The following is a 13,557-nucleotide window of genomic DNA, read 5'->3' as shown; positions in this document are numbered from 1 at the left end:
AGCAGGACAGATATTACATCAGAGTCAGCTCACCTTGGTAATAGAATAGAATAAACCTTTATTATCCCACAAATAAGAAAATTTGGTGGTTACACAGATCTTATAGCAAGAGGGATATAAAATATAAATGCAAGACACAAAGTGGTCCTATACACATAAGCAACTGAAGTTCGTATGCATGTACAGTGAACAAACAAGCTGATGAGTAAGATAACCAAAAAATTGTTAAACTGTGTTACAGAGTCTGACAGCTGTTGGTAAGAATGACCTGTTGGTAGCGCTCCTTCCTACACCGTGGGTGTAAACGTCTACTGTCGAACGAGCTGCTCAGTGCTCGTACAGTCTCATGCAGGGGGTGGGAGGGGCTGTCCATGATGGATGTTAGCTTAGACAACATCCTCTCCTCCCCAACCTGCTCAGTGGACTTCATTAACCCAGCAAATGTCCAAGTGTTCAGTGATAATTTTCATAACACATGTAACGATGGCCCTGTAATATCAATTCCTTTTCAGGTGTGACTACACATAAGAAAGATTGTCTCACTACCACCTATGAAAACCTTAACTTATAGCAACAAAACATCATGACTGGTACATTGCACTAAGTCAAACATTCAGGTCACCTTGAAGATTTTCTCAAACCACTTTCTTTTAGGATAGCTAGGTTTGCCGTTTAAATGTGTAGATATAAAGGTTTGTAAATTAACACAACACGCTCAGAATATTTATTGCATTTGCATATATATATATATATATATATATATATATATATATATATATATATATATATATATATATATATATATATATATATATATATATATATATATATATATATATATATATATATATATATATATATATATATATATATATATATATATATATATATATATATATATATATATAGGACACTGATTGCAGTAGTAATATCTTGTGCAGTACAACACAACAGCTCTATTACATTTTTCCCACGTTACAAAGAAAACATTGTTTATATTTGGTTAATTCATTCCAGTAAATCCCCACTGCAAACTACAACCTCAATAATTAACATAAAATTATTCATTTGCTGATTAGCAGCCATTATAAGTGGATTTTACAGGCAAACCTGATAAAGATGGAGTACTTTGCTGATGCATCAGTTTGGTTACTGTGCGTTACAGTCAGGCACCAGTTACAACGGTGATGTTTGAATCTGGGGAGATGAACAACCAAGAGAATTAAATGTCAAAAAAGCGAGTGAACCTTAAAAATGTAACATTTGATTTACTTTACAACAGTTTTCCCTTTAGTTTATTTTATTTTTCAGTTTCATAAAAAAGATCATTCAAAGCTGGCACAATTCCCTTAATGAAAATGTTGCATCTGGTGTAATTATTGATATTAAATAGATGTTTAAATTATGCTAACATTTTTCCTGTCTTATTATCACTTTGAACAAAGACTTGCAGTCCAATTCAGGTTGGTCCTTTCAAAGCGTGCCGACTGCAGTGATGAAATAAACTAAATAAATAAAAAGCTTAAACAATAATCATAACTCTTTGTAACAGTTTATAAATATCTTCTACAGATAATGTTTTGGATATAGACTTCTTTAATATTTTGTAGTTAAAAGTTCGTTGTGCTGAGACCTGTGATTAGTCTGACTGGGAGTTTATTTACCTTGAACATCTGTTGTCATGGTAATAAAGTTATCCCATGTGAAATAATATAAAACTAGTCAACATGAATAAAAGAAGTTAATAGAAATGCTTTGGTGGATTAAATGTTAATAATTTTTTCACTGACTGGATGTTATTCAAAAAGTTTTTTTTACATTGTGCTCGTTCACACTTTGAGGACTGTTACACAAAGCATGGTTTGAGTTTAGTGAGGTAACTTCACTAAGCTCAAATCCAGGTTTTTCACTGTTACGAAGGTTCGCTTCTTACTGGAGTACATCGCCATGGTAACTTGCACTGCAGTCCTAAGCTGCTCTGAAGCTCTGTTTGGTATAAGAGAAATCACCACCTACTGACCAGTCAGTTTGACTTCTTTCTTTTTCATATTTTAGAGAAAAGATTACTTGATTAACTGATTGGGAGAACATACACTAGTCCTCAAGGTTAGTAAGCAACATTAGGTGAGATATGTTTTTACCTGCTGGTTGCAGACTGAAATATCTTTCAGGAAAGCCCCTGTCACTGTACACATGGCAGGTGTAGTTTATGTTGAAGTCCTCCTCCTTCAGCTCAGAAAATATCAGCCAGGTCTCTAACCACGCACCTTTACTGGAGCCATCTTGGGGCAGCAAACTGTTGAAGACAATGAGATGAGATCGTCCTAAAATTCCCAAAAGTCTCAACGTTCTCAAAAGTAAGCAAATAAAACAAATTGATGGAGATTTAAGGTACTGACCGCTGTTCTAACATGTGTACACGGTGAGAGGTGTTAGTCTCAAAGAATCCATCTTTGTCCAACCAATAAATATCAACGATAGGCTTCCCAACACCCGGCACAAACACCAGGCACCTTTTACTGAAGTTGTACCCTGAAAACATGCGCAAAACAGTGACTCAGTATAAACATGAAACTGTATATTTAGCATTTACTCTCCCTGCAGAAGTCTGTGACTTTCAACCCAATATGTTGGCCTAAATGAAGCCTGAGATACATAAATATGAAATCAACAGAACACCACATTTCTCAGAAGATCTTAGAGGACTTACCGCTCTGTGCTTTGATTACATCATTGGAGGGTTCATGCACTTGTGGAACCAAAGAGTAATCCCCTGAAACAGAGAACATCAAATACTGTGTATCTTACAGTAGAGGTTGAATAATCACAAAGATATAATGGAAATTGAATCATATTTCTCTTTCACAGTTTTACAGTAAGCAAACCTAAGAAACCATTATTACTAACACAACTGATGTTTCTTTTTCTGTTATTATTTTTATTGTTAAAATGAAGCGATTATGCTTTTTTCACCGGATTTTTGTCAACGTACAGTAGTGTCAAGATAGTCTTTGAGGCCTTTGGGCTGGGATGTGTTGGGCAACCGTGATTCTGTCCTTTCAACTGCGCTCAGTATAGAAGTCACGATACCTCAGCTCGCTTGCAAGTGTTTGGGAGCTGTTCTGTTCTGTTTTGTTTGTGTTTGAGGGCGTTACTGTATATGCCTGACTAACTGAAGTGGATATCACGGTCAGTTAGCAGTCAAACATAAACCTTGCTTGAATAACAGAACAAAGACACAGCTGCCCTTCTCAGCTGTGTGGGGGCTCCTGACGAGGTCTTTATCTTGTGTAGCCCAAGGCAAACACAGTTTTTGTTTTGTATTTCCCCGTCTTGTGCCACATGCTTGTTCAAGATATAACATAACAATTTTCACTAAGTGAATCTGTGAATCATAATTTGAGGTATCTAGGTGCTAACCTATAAGCTACATGAAGCTTAGCGGGGGATAATTATGACACAGTCAAACCCAAGTAAATGAAAACCAAGTTGAGTGCTCGGAAATACCAGCTTTATGACTGAAGAGCATTGTGCACATCTATACAGTTACTTATTGTATCATCACTGTTATTTTATAATTCATCTTTACATATGGACAAAAAAAATCACTCTGTTGTCTTCTTCCTCTTTTTTCAGCTGCTCCCTTCATGGGGCGCCACAGCAGATCATCTGCCTCTATCTCGCCCTATCCCTATTGCCCCTTTCTGTCACACCCACCCTCCACATGCCCTCCTTCACTACATCCATGAATCTTCTCTGTGTTCTACCTCTTTTCCTCCTGCCTGGATGCTCATCCTCAGCATTATATGTCTAACATAGCCCCTTTCCCTCCTCTGCATGCGTCCAAACCATCCCAGCCTTTCCTCTTTACATTTATCTCCAAACTGTTAACATTAGCAGCCTCTCTGATATGTTCAATGCTAATCTTAATCATTTTTGTCACACCCAGTATAAACCTATATAGATCTTCAAATCCCCCAGCTCGGCCTCCTGTCTCTTTATCATTGCCACCATCTCCAAACCGCCATTATCATTATCTTCCCTCCAGTCAATACTTCCATTGCTCTAGGTTGTCTTCCACCTGCTCCCTGCTCTCACTACAGGTCTGCAAACATCATAATTCACATCATCATAATCCTGTCTGACCTCATCTTCAGCCTGTCCATTACTATCGCAAACAGCATGGTCAATCCCTGGTCCCACCCCCACCTTAAACACCTTCTATCACTTCGAATGCGCCCCGCACCACTGTCTCGTTGTCCTCACATACTTCTTCACCATTCCTGACTACGTCATTCAGAGCCAAAGTTCCTCTCCTAGCATACAAAAGTATGTCATCTGGACCAACTGCCCTTCCACACTTCATCCACTTCATAGCCCCCTCACTTCATTTCAGTGTTTCTCTTAATCTACAATCTCACCTTTGACCTCTGCGCTAATAGTCTCTGACACAGATCCTTTGATGCCACCCAGGGTGAATGTCAGAGTACAGGTATAGGTGCCTTTGTGTTGAAGGTCCACACTGGTAATTTTCAGTCTGGTACCCCAGTACTCATAGCTGCCTGTTCCGTCCTCTATGGGGTCACAACCCTAGAGGGAGAAACGCATAAGTCTTTTTTCAAATTAACAATGCATGAAGAAAAATGTTAACTATTTAAATTGGAGAACAGTTTACAGCCACTGGGATAGTTTTGATGCTCCTAATCTGTTCAGATAGACATTTAAAGAGTTCCATGATTTTTAATATTATTAAACTGTTTGTTTCCCTTCCACAAAATTAAAGGGCACGCACACAAACACACCGAGACTGGGATCTGCTGTCAGTCAAATTGCAATTTTTAAACACTCGTATCTCCCCAGAGTTTCAATACATTCCTGGTATTGATAGAAGTTGGAATAGTGGTAGTAAATAGTTGAGGCTGCAGCTACTGTGCAGTCTCTCCATTAAAACCATTAGGTTTCATGCAGCACTCAACAACAATTCTGGAGAACTCACTCTGTACCACTTGATGGAGGAAGAGATGTTGTAGCTGTTCAGCTTATTCATTTCGTTCTTCAGAGGGCAGTTCAGATTGTCAGTGACTCCTTTTGTAAGTTGCTGATAAGCTTTCCTCGGCCTTCCACATTCTCCTGTAGGTCTTTCATCCACCACCAGTCGGCTGGCCTCCCTGTAGCAGTGGGAAGGAGTCCTGTTGGGAAATTAAGCAGAAATATTATAAATGAATAGATAATTGGGCACACTCGCCCTGGCAGTGACGGTCATTGTTTGACCTTCTCCACAGTCAAAAATCAAACAATATTAATATTAAATTTGTTGGAATTGTAAGGGATCTTGATCTTAGATTTTGAAAATCTAAATCTAATTCTGTGTTGGGGATAGATAATATTGCAGCAGTGCCGCTGCACGGGAGGCGGACACACCTGAGCGGAATCCGGTTGTTGTTGTTGGAGTGTGTGGCTGCAAGCTGCAAAGCTGCAGCCCGTGTGTGAACGGCAATCGGAATAAAAGTGTTTGAAAGTACTGAGATGTGGGCGGTTTCGTCATTCTCCTATTATAATTTCCAATACAGTAAAAGCCATAAACCACTCTGTGTTCACTGTGATTACTGATAGATCATGGAGGCAGTTCGATGAGTTGTGTAAGGTGTAAATTAATACTGTGTTCTACTCATTTCTAATATTTCTACTTCTACTAGTGCTTCCTACCTCAGTATGGTCACATAATCCCCACTGTCATTCATGGTTACATTGAGAATCCACAGAGTCTCCTCGTGCACCAGGATGTGACCAGTCTGACTGCTGATTTCTTGGCCTGACACCGAGTTGTACCACGTGATGTTGTACGGGACAGTTTTGAAATCAAAGACTTCTGAGGACACCAGTGTGCTTCTCAGCATAGCCACATCTCCAGGAACAGAGAAAACCCTCTCAAACTGGAGTTTGTAGTCAGTACAGTTCTCTGCAACATACATGTAAGTGTGGAATAGAGAAAATAGTTATTTAACCTTTTATTGCTGAGAAATCAAACATTTCAAAGTCAAATATAATGTTGTTATTTGTTTGAAATTAATTGAATTGAACTGAACTGAACTGAGATGTGACATATTTCCTGCTCCATGTGTTTTTACTTGAACTTTCCCAAGCAGAGTTAAAAATCAGTGTTGTTGTAATTCTATCCCTGGCCACAAGAGGCCAATAAAATACTTCAGATCATGCTAGTGGCTCAAACTGCAGCTTGGCAAAAACATGACATATGATAAATTTACAGAAACATTTAAAAATTTGTTAATGTGTTCAGTGTGTGTGTGTGTGTGTGTGTGTGTGTGTGTGTGTGTGTGTGTGTGTGTGTGTGTGTGTGTGTGTGTGTGTGTAAAATAGTGTTACTCACCCTCTTCAGATCCTCTACATATTCCACACAGCCCGAAGAAAAACACAAAGCTTACCAGAACTAGACTTAAGTCCATGGCTGAAAAACACACAGATACAAAACATTTACAACACAGCATTCATGCTAGAAAGTATATAAACATCATAAAATAGCAGTCAGGCAACAACTGGAAAATTTTATGCAGTGAAAGCAACAACTTACCAGAGCCTTTAAAACCCATCAATGATCAGCAGAAATTAACGACTTTACTCTGCCTCAGATTTTTCCTCTGCTTGCTTCTCCCTTTCTCTTTCTCTCACGATCTAGCTTCCTCCCTCCTCATTCCTCATGAGTGACTTGTGTTGTTGCGTTTGAGGAGTTGTTTATATAAACCTCAAATGCTACATAATGCTCTTTGAGTGGAAACAGAACTTTGCAATTTTAGGCGTTGCTGGAAGAAGGAAACTGTCTTGTAAAGAAAAGTAGACTGAAACTAACAATGCAAAGTTTCCTCAACTGCAGTGCAGCCCAGAGAGAAAGTTTCAAGTGTAAACTGGAAAATACAAAGTCTCCAACCAAACAATTATCATGGTAAATGGACTGATTCTTATATAGCGCTTTTCTACGCTCCCGCAGTACTCAAAGCACTGTATACAACATGCCTCATTCACCCATTCATAGAAGCACTTCTAAACTCAAGTGGAAACTAATAAACATTCACACTCCAATGAATGCATCGGAGGGCAACTTGGGGTTATTATCTTGCCTAAGAATATTTGGCATGCAAACTAGGGAAGCCAAGGATCGAACCACCAACCTTCCAATTATGGTAAATGGACTGGTTCTTATATAGCGTTTTTCTACTCATCTGAGCACTTAAAGCACTTTACACAACTTGTGCATTCACCCATTCTCAAGCACATTTTTCTTAGTGCTTTATAACTAACATTCACACTCCGATGGATAGGGATGGGTATTGATAAGATTTTAACGATTCCGATTCCATTTTCGATTCTGTTTAACGATTCGATTCTTTATCGATTCTCTTATCGATTCTTTTTTTTTTTTTTTTTTTTTTTAAAAAGGAGAACACTAAGGTCGATTAGCTTAGAACTTTGTTTTATATCTTCTCTTTGAACAAGATAGAAACTTAGGAGTAACATGGCCTTACAAACCCAACAGTGAGAGCTTCAGAGATCCAGCCTACGGCTCTTCAATGGGGTGTCACAGGGTCCCCAGGAAAAAAAAATTGTAAATGTAAAATAATAAAATAAATATTCTTCTGTAGCAATAACAAAGTATAACATAAATTGTTCTGTGGCAATTACACAAGAATATCCAGTAATGTCCCTGCCTACAATTAAACACATTCACTTACCAAAAATCATCTGCTGTGGCAAACGGGTGCAAGCCTTTGACCACAAACTGAGTCACTGCTCTGTGACATTCGTCTATCCTGCCTGAAAGGAGACGCTGCCGGCAGACTGCAGCGAGAACTCCCAGCATCTGAGCCAGACTGTCACGGTGCGCTGTGACAGACCGTGCGGTGGTGTGTGTGGTGGACCCAGGTGCGAACACAAGTGAGCAGACGGGAGTGAACTTTAAACAAAAGCGAGCCTTTTATTGTGGCTGGTAACGCAAGAGAAACAAACAAGAATAAGGGCAGCACAAAAGCAATAACTAAAACAGAAACCTAAACTGGAAATGAACTAAGGTAAGGCTATGACTTAGAATACAACAGACTGGGCATGGAAACATGGAGGGTGGGAACACAGACGACGCAACACAGACTGTAAGAAACACAGAGACTAAATACACATGAGGGATGATCAGGGGAAGTGGCCACACATGGGAACGCAGCTGATATACATGAACTTAACGACAGGAGGAGTGAAACTGAATACACTGACATTCAATACAGACTTTCAAAGTAAAACAGGAAACATGGAGATTAGACATGACATGAACTAAACATAACCATGCAGACATGACTCATGACAGATAGACGCACGAACCAGGGAGACTCAGTACAGGGGAAGATGACAGAAGCGACAGCATGAACTTGACAACACAAGACACACGGACATAAACACATGAAGGGCAAGGGAGGCTATATACAAGGGTAATATAATTACAAATGAGCTGGAATAACTAAATGAACCTAAACAATCAATAAACATCAAAACAGACTAAACACAAAACACTGGGTCGCACGACCCAGGACCATGACACCACCCCCCCACCAAGGGCTGGCTCCAGACAGCCCCAAACCAAAAGAAACAGACCACCGAGCCCGGGCGGGCGGCGGGGGACCAGGACGGAGGGACCAGAACAAGAAAAAAACAGCCAACAGAAAACACTGGAGCATGTGACAAAAGTCCAAACATAGTTCAGGGGGTCGGCCCGGAGGGCGGCAACACACCAGCCCACAGTTTACGAGTTCAGGCGGCCGACCCGGGGGTTGGCAACCCAACAGGCCACGCCATCTCCCATCAGGAGGCTGTCCATGTGAGAGGCAGTGGCTGTGCAGTTCGGGAGGCCGACCCGGAACGCGCGGGCACAAGAGTTCAAGGGTCATACAGTCGGGGGGGCGACCAGGCGGGCGCCACAGGTGACAGAGCCGGTCAGGAGGCCAGCCGTGCGGAAGGCAACGGTGGCGGCGAAGGGGACGGCGGAGCAGCTCAGGGGGCCGGCCGCGCGGAAGGCAGCGGCGGTCCTCCAGTGTCAGGCGTACTGGCCGAGGCCCGGTGGGCACAGGACCAGTCGAGGTAGGACCAGGCGGTGGCGTGGCAGCCACAGGTGACGGAGCCGGACCAGGCGACGGCGAAGCAGGAGCTGCGGCAGAGGCTGGACCAGGCGACGGCGAAGCAGGCGCTGAGGCTGGGCCAGGCGAAGTAGGAGCAGAAGCCGAAGCTGGACCAGGCGTAGCAGAGGCAGAGGCTGGACCAGGCGTAGCAGAAGCAGAGGCTGGGGCAGGCGAAGCAGGAGCAGAAGGTGGCTGGATGGGCGGCTCGGGCCCCCCAGCTGACGTGGCTTGAGGCCGGATGGGCTCCTCGGGCCCCCCAGCTGACGTGGCGTGAGGCCGGATGGGCTCCTCGGGCCCTCCAGCTGACGTGGCGTGAGGCCGGATGGGCTCCTCGGGCCCTCCAGCTGACATGGCGTGAGGCTGAACGGGCTCCTCGGACCCTCCAGCTGACGAGGCTTGAGGCTGAATGGGCTCCTCGGGCCCTCCAGCTGACGAGGCATGAAGCAGCGGGGGTGCTGCGAGGTGCCGAGGTGGCACACCCAGGCATCCAGCTACAGGTGCAGGATGAGCAGTGATGGAGACCCCTGGCAAAACAGAGAGCTGAACAGGGGACTGAGCCGTTACCCTGGCAGAAGAAAGATGCCGCTGACTCTCTGGGAAGTTTAATGTAACATCACACGAGTCATTTTCCTTCCCACACACAAAGTCAGTGTCTTTATTCCCAGTCTTTGGTTCTTTACACTCAGAGGCAGAAAAACACAAACTCAGATTGGCTGCCTCACCCTCACCAGGATTACATAGATTAATCTTGGTCACACAGGCAGCATCTACCCTGTAATATTGCCCAGAGTCCGTAACGGTCTCAGCATCAGCTCCAGCGGAAGTTTCGCCATCCCTAGCAAGCGAGTTAACTGTTAAGAAAAACCCCTGTTCAAAAGTTGGACCCCCAAGGCTCTCAGAACAGTTCATTTCCTCTAAGGAAACGTCACGTTGTTTTCCTGTGACAGTCTTCACCTGTGACAGGGTTTCAGTCACCAAAGGGGCTAGTTCGACCACATGAGCTGCGTGTATAACTGAACCGTTCATGGAAACATGGTTAATCAGTTCATGGCTAGGTTCCTGGACCTCCATTAAGTCGGCACAACTGGGTAAAGAAGACTCATTCACGTCCATTTTGAAGTCATGTGGTGGACTTGTAACCTGATCAGAGTCTGTGCTTACAGATACAGCAGTTACACTTAGTTCTGATGGGATGGCTGGCACTAGGTTAACGCCAAGAGTCTGAATGAACTTTTCTGTGATTGGTTTGACAGAGCCATTAGCTTTAGCAGAGAACATATTAGGCACAAATGAAACAAAAGTGGTGCTGTCAGAGGGGATTGAAGCCTCATTACGCTCTGACTGACAGGAATCATGCGGCTCGGCCTGGTATTTGGCAGTCTCAGGCCTGCATTCCCCAGCTAGCCCCCCACCAGAAGTTGATTTAGACAGAGACTCTGAGTCATCTATGAATGGAAGTGCAGCTAACGCAGTGTCTGATAGAGCAGTGGCTGCCAGTGGTGGTGCAGACTGGGAGCTTACTAAATCAGTAGTGCTCCCAACCAACACCCCATCCTGAAATGAGTTAGAAGAAACAAAAGAACATGATTCCAAATTTACACAAACTGAAGGTAAAACATGATCATTAGAGACAGTATCGGAGGCCATCCTTGCCAGAAATGAGGCAGGCGAAGTAAAGTCTAAGCGGATTGGAGACGGCGAGCGGCTGGTAGGCTGTGCAGCAGGTGAGAGGTCCTCCTCCGGGATGAGCCAGGGCTTCCACCGGAGCTCGTCCTCCCGATAAGCCCGTAACACCTGCTGCCGCTCTTCCTCGCCAAAGTCTATGGCCTCCGTCGTCTCCGTGTGCCACGCCGTGCGGCCAGGCCGCGGTGAAGACGCGGAAGCCGACGGGGCGCGAGCGGAGGGTGTGTCGGTGGCGAGCCTCACCGTTCCAACCGCAACTGCTTCTGGCTCGCGAAGCAGCGGGGAAATGGGACAACAGCAGGGCTCTGGCGGCACCGCCCGCACACTAGGCAGCCGTGGCTGCGGACAGAGTTGGAGAGCGGTGATGAGAAAGTCAGTGATCAGCGGGTGTAGTGCCTCCCATAGCCAGGGAAACACAGACACGCATACTCCCGCTTGGCGGGCTAACTCCTCCCGTTCCTCCTCTCCGGAGCACCGCAGCCATTTACCACATAGCGACTCCACCGTCTGGAGGATCTCCCTCTCTTGTGTCGCTGGGTCCGACATGGTCGCGTCGTACTGTCACGGTGCGCTGTGACAGACCGTGCGGTGGTGTGTGTGGTGGACCCAGGTGCGAACACAAGTGAGCAGACGGGAGTGAACTTTAAACAAAAGCGAGCCTTTTATTGTGGCTGGTAACGCAAGAGAAACAAACAAGAATAAGGGCAGCACAAAAGCAATAACTAAAACAGAAACCTAAACTGGAAATGAACTAAGGTAAGGCTATGACTTAGAATACAACAGACTGGGCATGGAAACATGGAGGGTGGGAACACAGACGACGCAACACAGACTGTAAGAAACACAGAGACTAAATACACATGAGGGATGATCAGGGGAAGTGGCCACACATGGGAACGCAGCTGATATACATGAACTTAACGACAGGAGGAGTGAAACTGAATACACTGACATTCAATACAGACTTTCAAAGTAAAACAGGAAACATGGAGATTAGACATGACATGTGTTATGATATTTTGATACCACGGTAAGCATTTACAGGATATTGTTTTATACAGGAAAACTGTTACTCAATAAGGCCAATCTACTAGTTGTTTTTCTCTTTCTCTGTGACCCAAGAATTAATGTGTAAGACTCACAAGCTGGTACCTCAAGGTCGAAAACACCACAGAGATGAGACCACTTCCTTACTCCCATCCTCCCTTTTTCTTTATCTCCTGGAAAAGGCTCGTTAAAGGCTAGGTGGTTTGTTTCAGAATTCACTAATGAAAGAACTCTGTATTTTATGTCTAGGAGTGTATTTTGCTGGGATGATCATAAATTGTAGCTGAACTGATAAACTACACAAGGGATACTTTGCTCAGAAGGCAGGAAGACGTTTCCTTATTTGGTCTGTACCGGTTTGAACTGGGAAAGCTGACACACGAACCTTTTTTTCTCTATATAAACTGCTGTGTATCAAATAAACCTTTGAGTTGATTTGGGAAGGCAACCTGAAGCAGTCTGTGTTTCCTTGTTCTCCCAAGCTGCTCCCGGCGCTGTAACTAACCCAGCTGAACGGCATACCTGAGTGTTACTTTAAATAATTAGGAATCTTAGAAGGAAAGGACAGAACTCTGCTTATCGCTCACGCCACGGAGGAAACCCGGGACGGCAATTTCCTTCAACATGAACTAAACATAACCATGCAGACATGACTCATGACAGATAGACGCACGAACCAGGGAGACTCAGTACAGGGGAAGATGACAGAAGCGACAGCATGAACTTGACAACACAAGACACACGGACATAAACACATGAAGGGCAAGGGAAGCTATATACAAGGGTAATATAATTACAAATGAGCTGGAATAACTAAATGAACCTAAACAATCAATAAACATCAAAACAGACTAAACACAAAACACTGGGTCGCACGACCCAGGACCATGACACAGACTCTGTCTCTCTCATCATGGTCACCTACATGTACAGTAATGGCAGGTCTTGTAATAAGGCAGATCGCGCTAACATAATATGCACTGTTAGTTGATTATTTACCTGCCGCATTAACGGAAGAGGGCGTGCAAACGTTACCGCTGCTGCTGGGAGAGTCACGAGTCCGGAGTGGAATTAAAAACACGACATTCATTTAAGGTCATCGCGTGTTTTGTGAGCAAATGCTTTTGCATATTCGTAGTGTTTCCTCCCTTAAATGAAATATCTACTTTGCAAGTTGCCCTGTTGTCATCGGTTCTCATAAAGTATAATCAAACTTTTGAGCGTTTGAGCCGCTTAGGCGCCATGTTTCCTGCCAGGTAAATGACGCTCCGCAACGTGGTGACGTCATTCGGGGCGACTGGAATCGATAAGGGAATCGTTTGCAAAAATGGCAAAAATGGCAAACGATTCCAAGGAATTGAAACAGTGGGAACCGGTTCTCAACAAGAACCGGTTTTCGATACCCATCCCTACAGATGGATGCATCGGAGAGCAATTTGGGGTTAGTATCTTGCCCAAGGATATTTGGCATGCAGGGGAAACCAGGAATCGAACCACCAACCTTCCAATTAGTAGGTGATCGGCTCTACCACCTGAGCCACAGCGCCTGGTATTCCCAGGTGGTCTCTCATTCAACTACTAACCAAGCCCAACCCTGCTTAGCTTGCGAGATCGGGCATGCTCAGGGTGGTATGGCTGCAGTCAGTCACTGCCT

The 13,557-nt window shown here is 44.0% G+C and overlaps 1 protein-coding gene across 3 annotated transcripts; it reads right to left on the bottom strand.

Annotated features, from left to right (window-relative positions):
• Positions 1 to 864: 864 nt before the first annotated feature.
• Positions 865 to 13,008, bottom strand: LOC113008370 (interleukin-1 receptor type 2-like). 3 transcript variants are annotated; one of them, XM_080291098.1, is made up of 9 exons: positions 12,903 to 13,008; positions 6,389 to 6,466; positions 5,707 to 5,959; positions 4,997 to 5,189; positions 4,422 to 4,590; positions 2,711 to 2,773; positions 2,400 to 2,532; positions 2,142 to 2,296; positions 865 to 1,197 (listed from the first exon to the last, which is right to left on the bottom strand). In XM_080291098.1, the coding sequence occupies exons 1-9, from the start codon at positions 12,991 to 12,993 to the stop codon at positions 1,166 to 1,168; spliced, it is 1,167 nt and encodes a 388-aa protein (XP_080147224.1). In that variant the 5' UTR covers positions 12,994 to 13,008; the 3' UTR covers positions 865 to 1,165. The 3 variants fall into 3 exon arrangements, with proteins under 3 accessions (XP_080147224.1, XP_026001520.2, XP_026001519.2); XM_026145735.2 differs by lacking the exon at positions 12,903 to 13,008 and adding an exon at positions 7,746 to 7,996; XM_026145734.2 differs by lacking the exon at positions 12,903 to 13,008 and adding an exon at positions 6,590 to 6,804.
• Positions 13,009 to 13,557: the final 549 nt, after the last annotated feature.

This window comes from Astatotilapia calliptera, chromosome 16 (genome assembly GCF_964374335.1).
Source record: "Astatotilapia calliptera chromosome 16, fAstCal68.1, whole genome shotgun sequence".
Lineage (NCBI taxonomy): Eukaryota > Metazoa > Chordata > Actinopteri > Cichliformes > Cichlidae > Astatotilapia > Astatotilapia calliptera.
The sequence above is the reverse complement of the archived record's forward strand: the minus strand, read 5'-3'. Positions and strand labels throughout refer to the sequence as shown.

Excerpts from the sequence above, each read along its gene's own strand:
- LOC113008370 (XM_080291098.1), bottom strand. The coding sequence starts at position 12,993 with ATGAATGTCGTGTTTTTAATTCCACTCCGGACTCGTGACTCTCCCAGC. Across the intron at positions 6,467-12,902 it reads CTCTTCCGTTAATGCGGCAG|CCATGGACTTAAGTCTAGTT; the intron begins GTAAATAATCAA and ends TGTGTTTTTCAG. Across the intron at positions 5,960-6,388 it reads ATGTAGAGGATCTGAAGAGG|AGAACTGTACTGACTACAAA; the intron begins GTGAGTAACACT and ends TGTATGTTGCAG.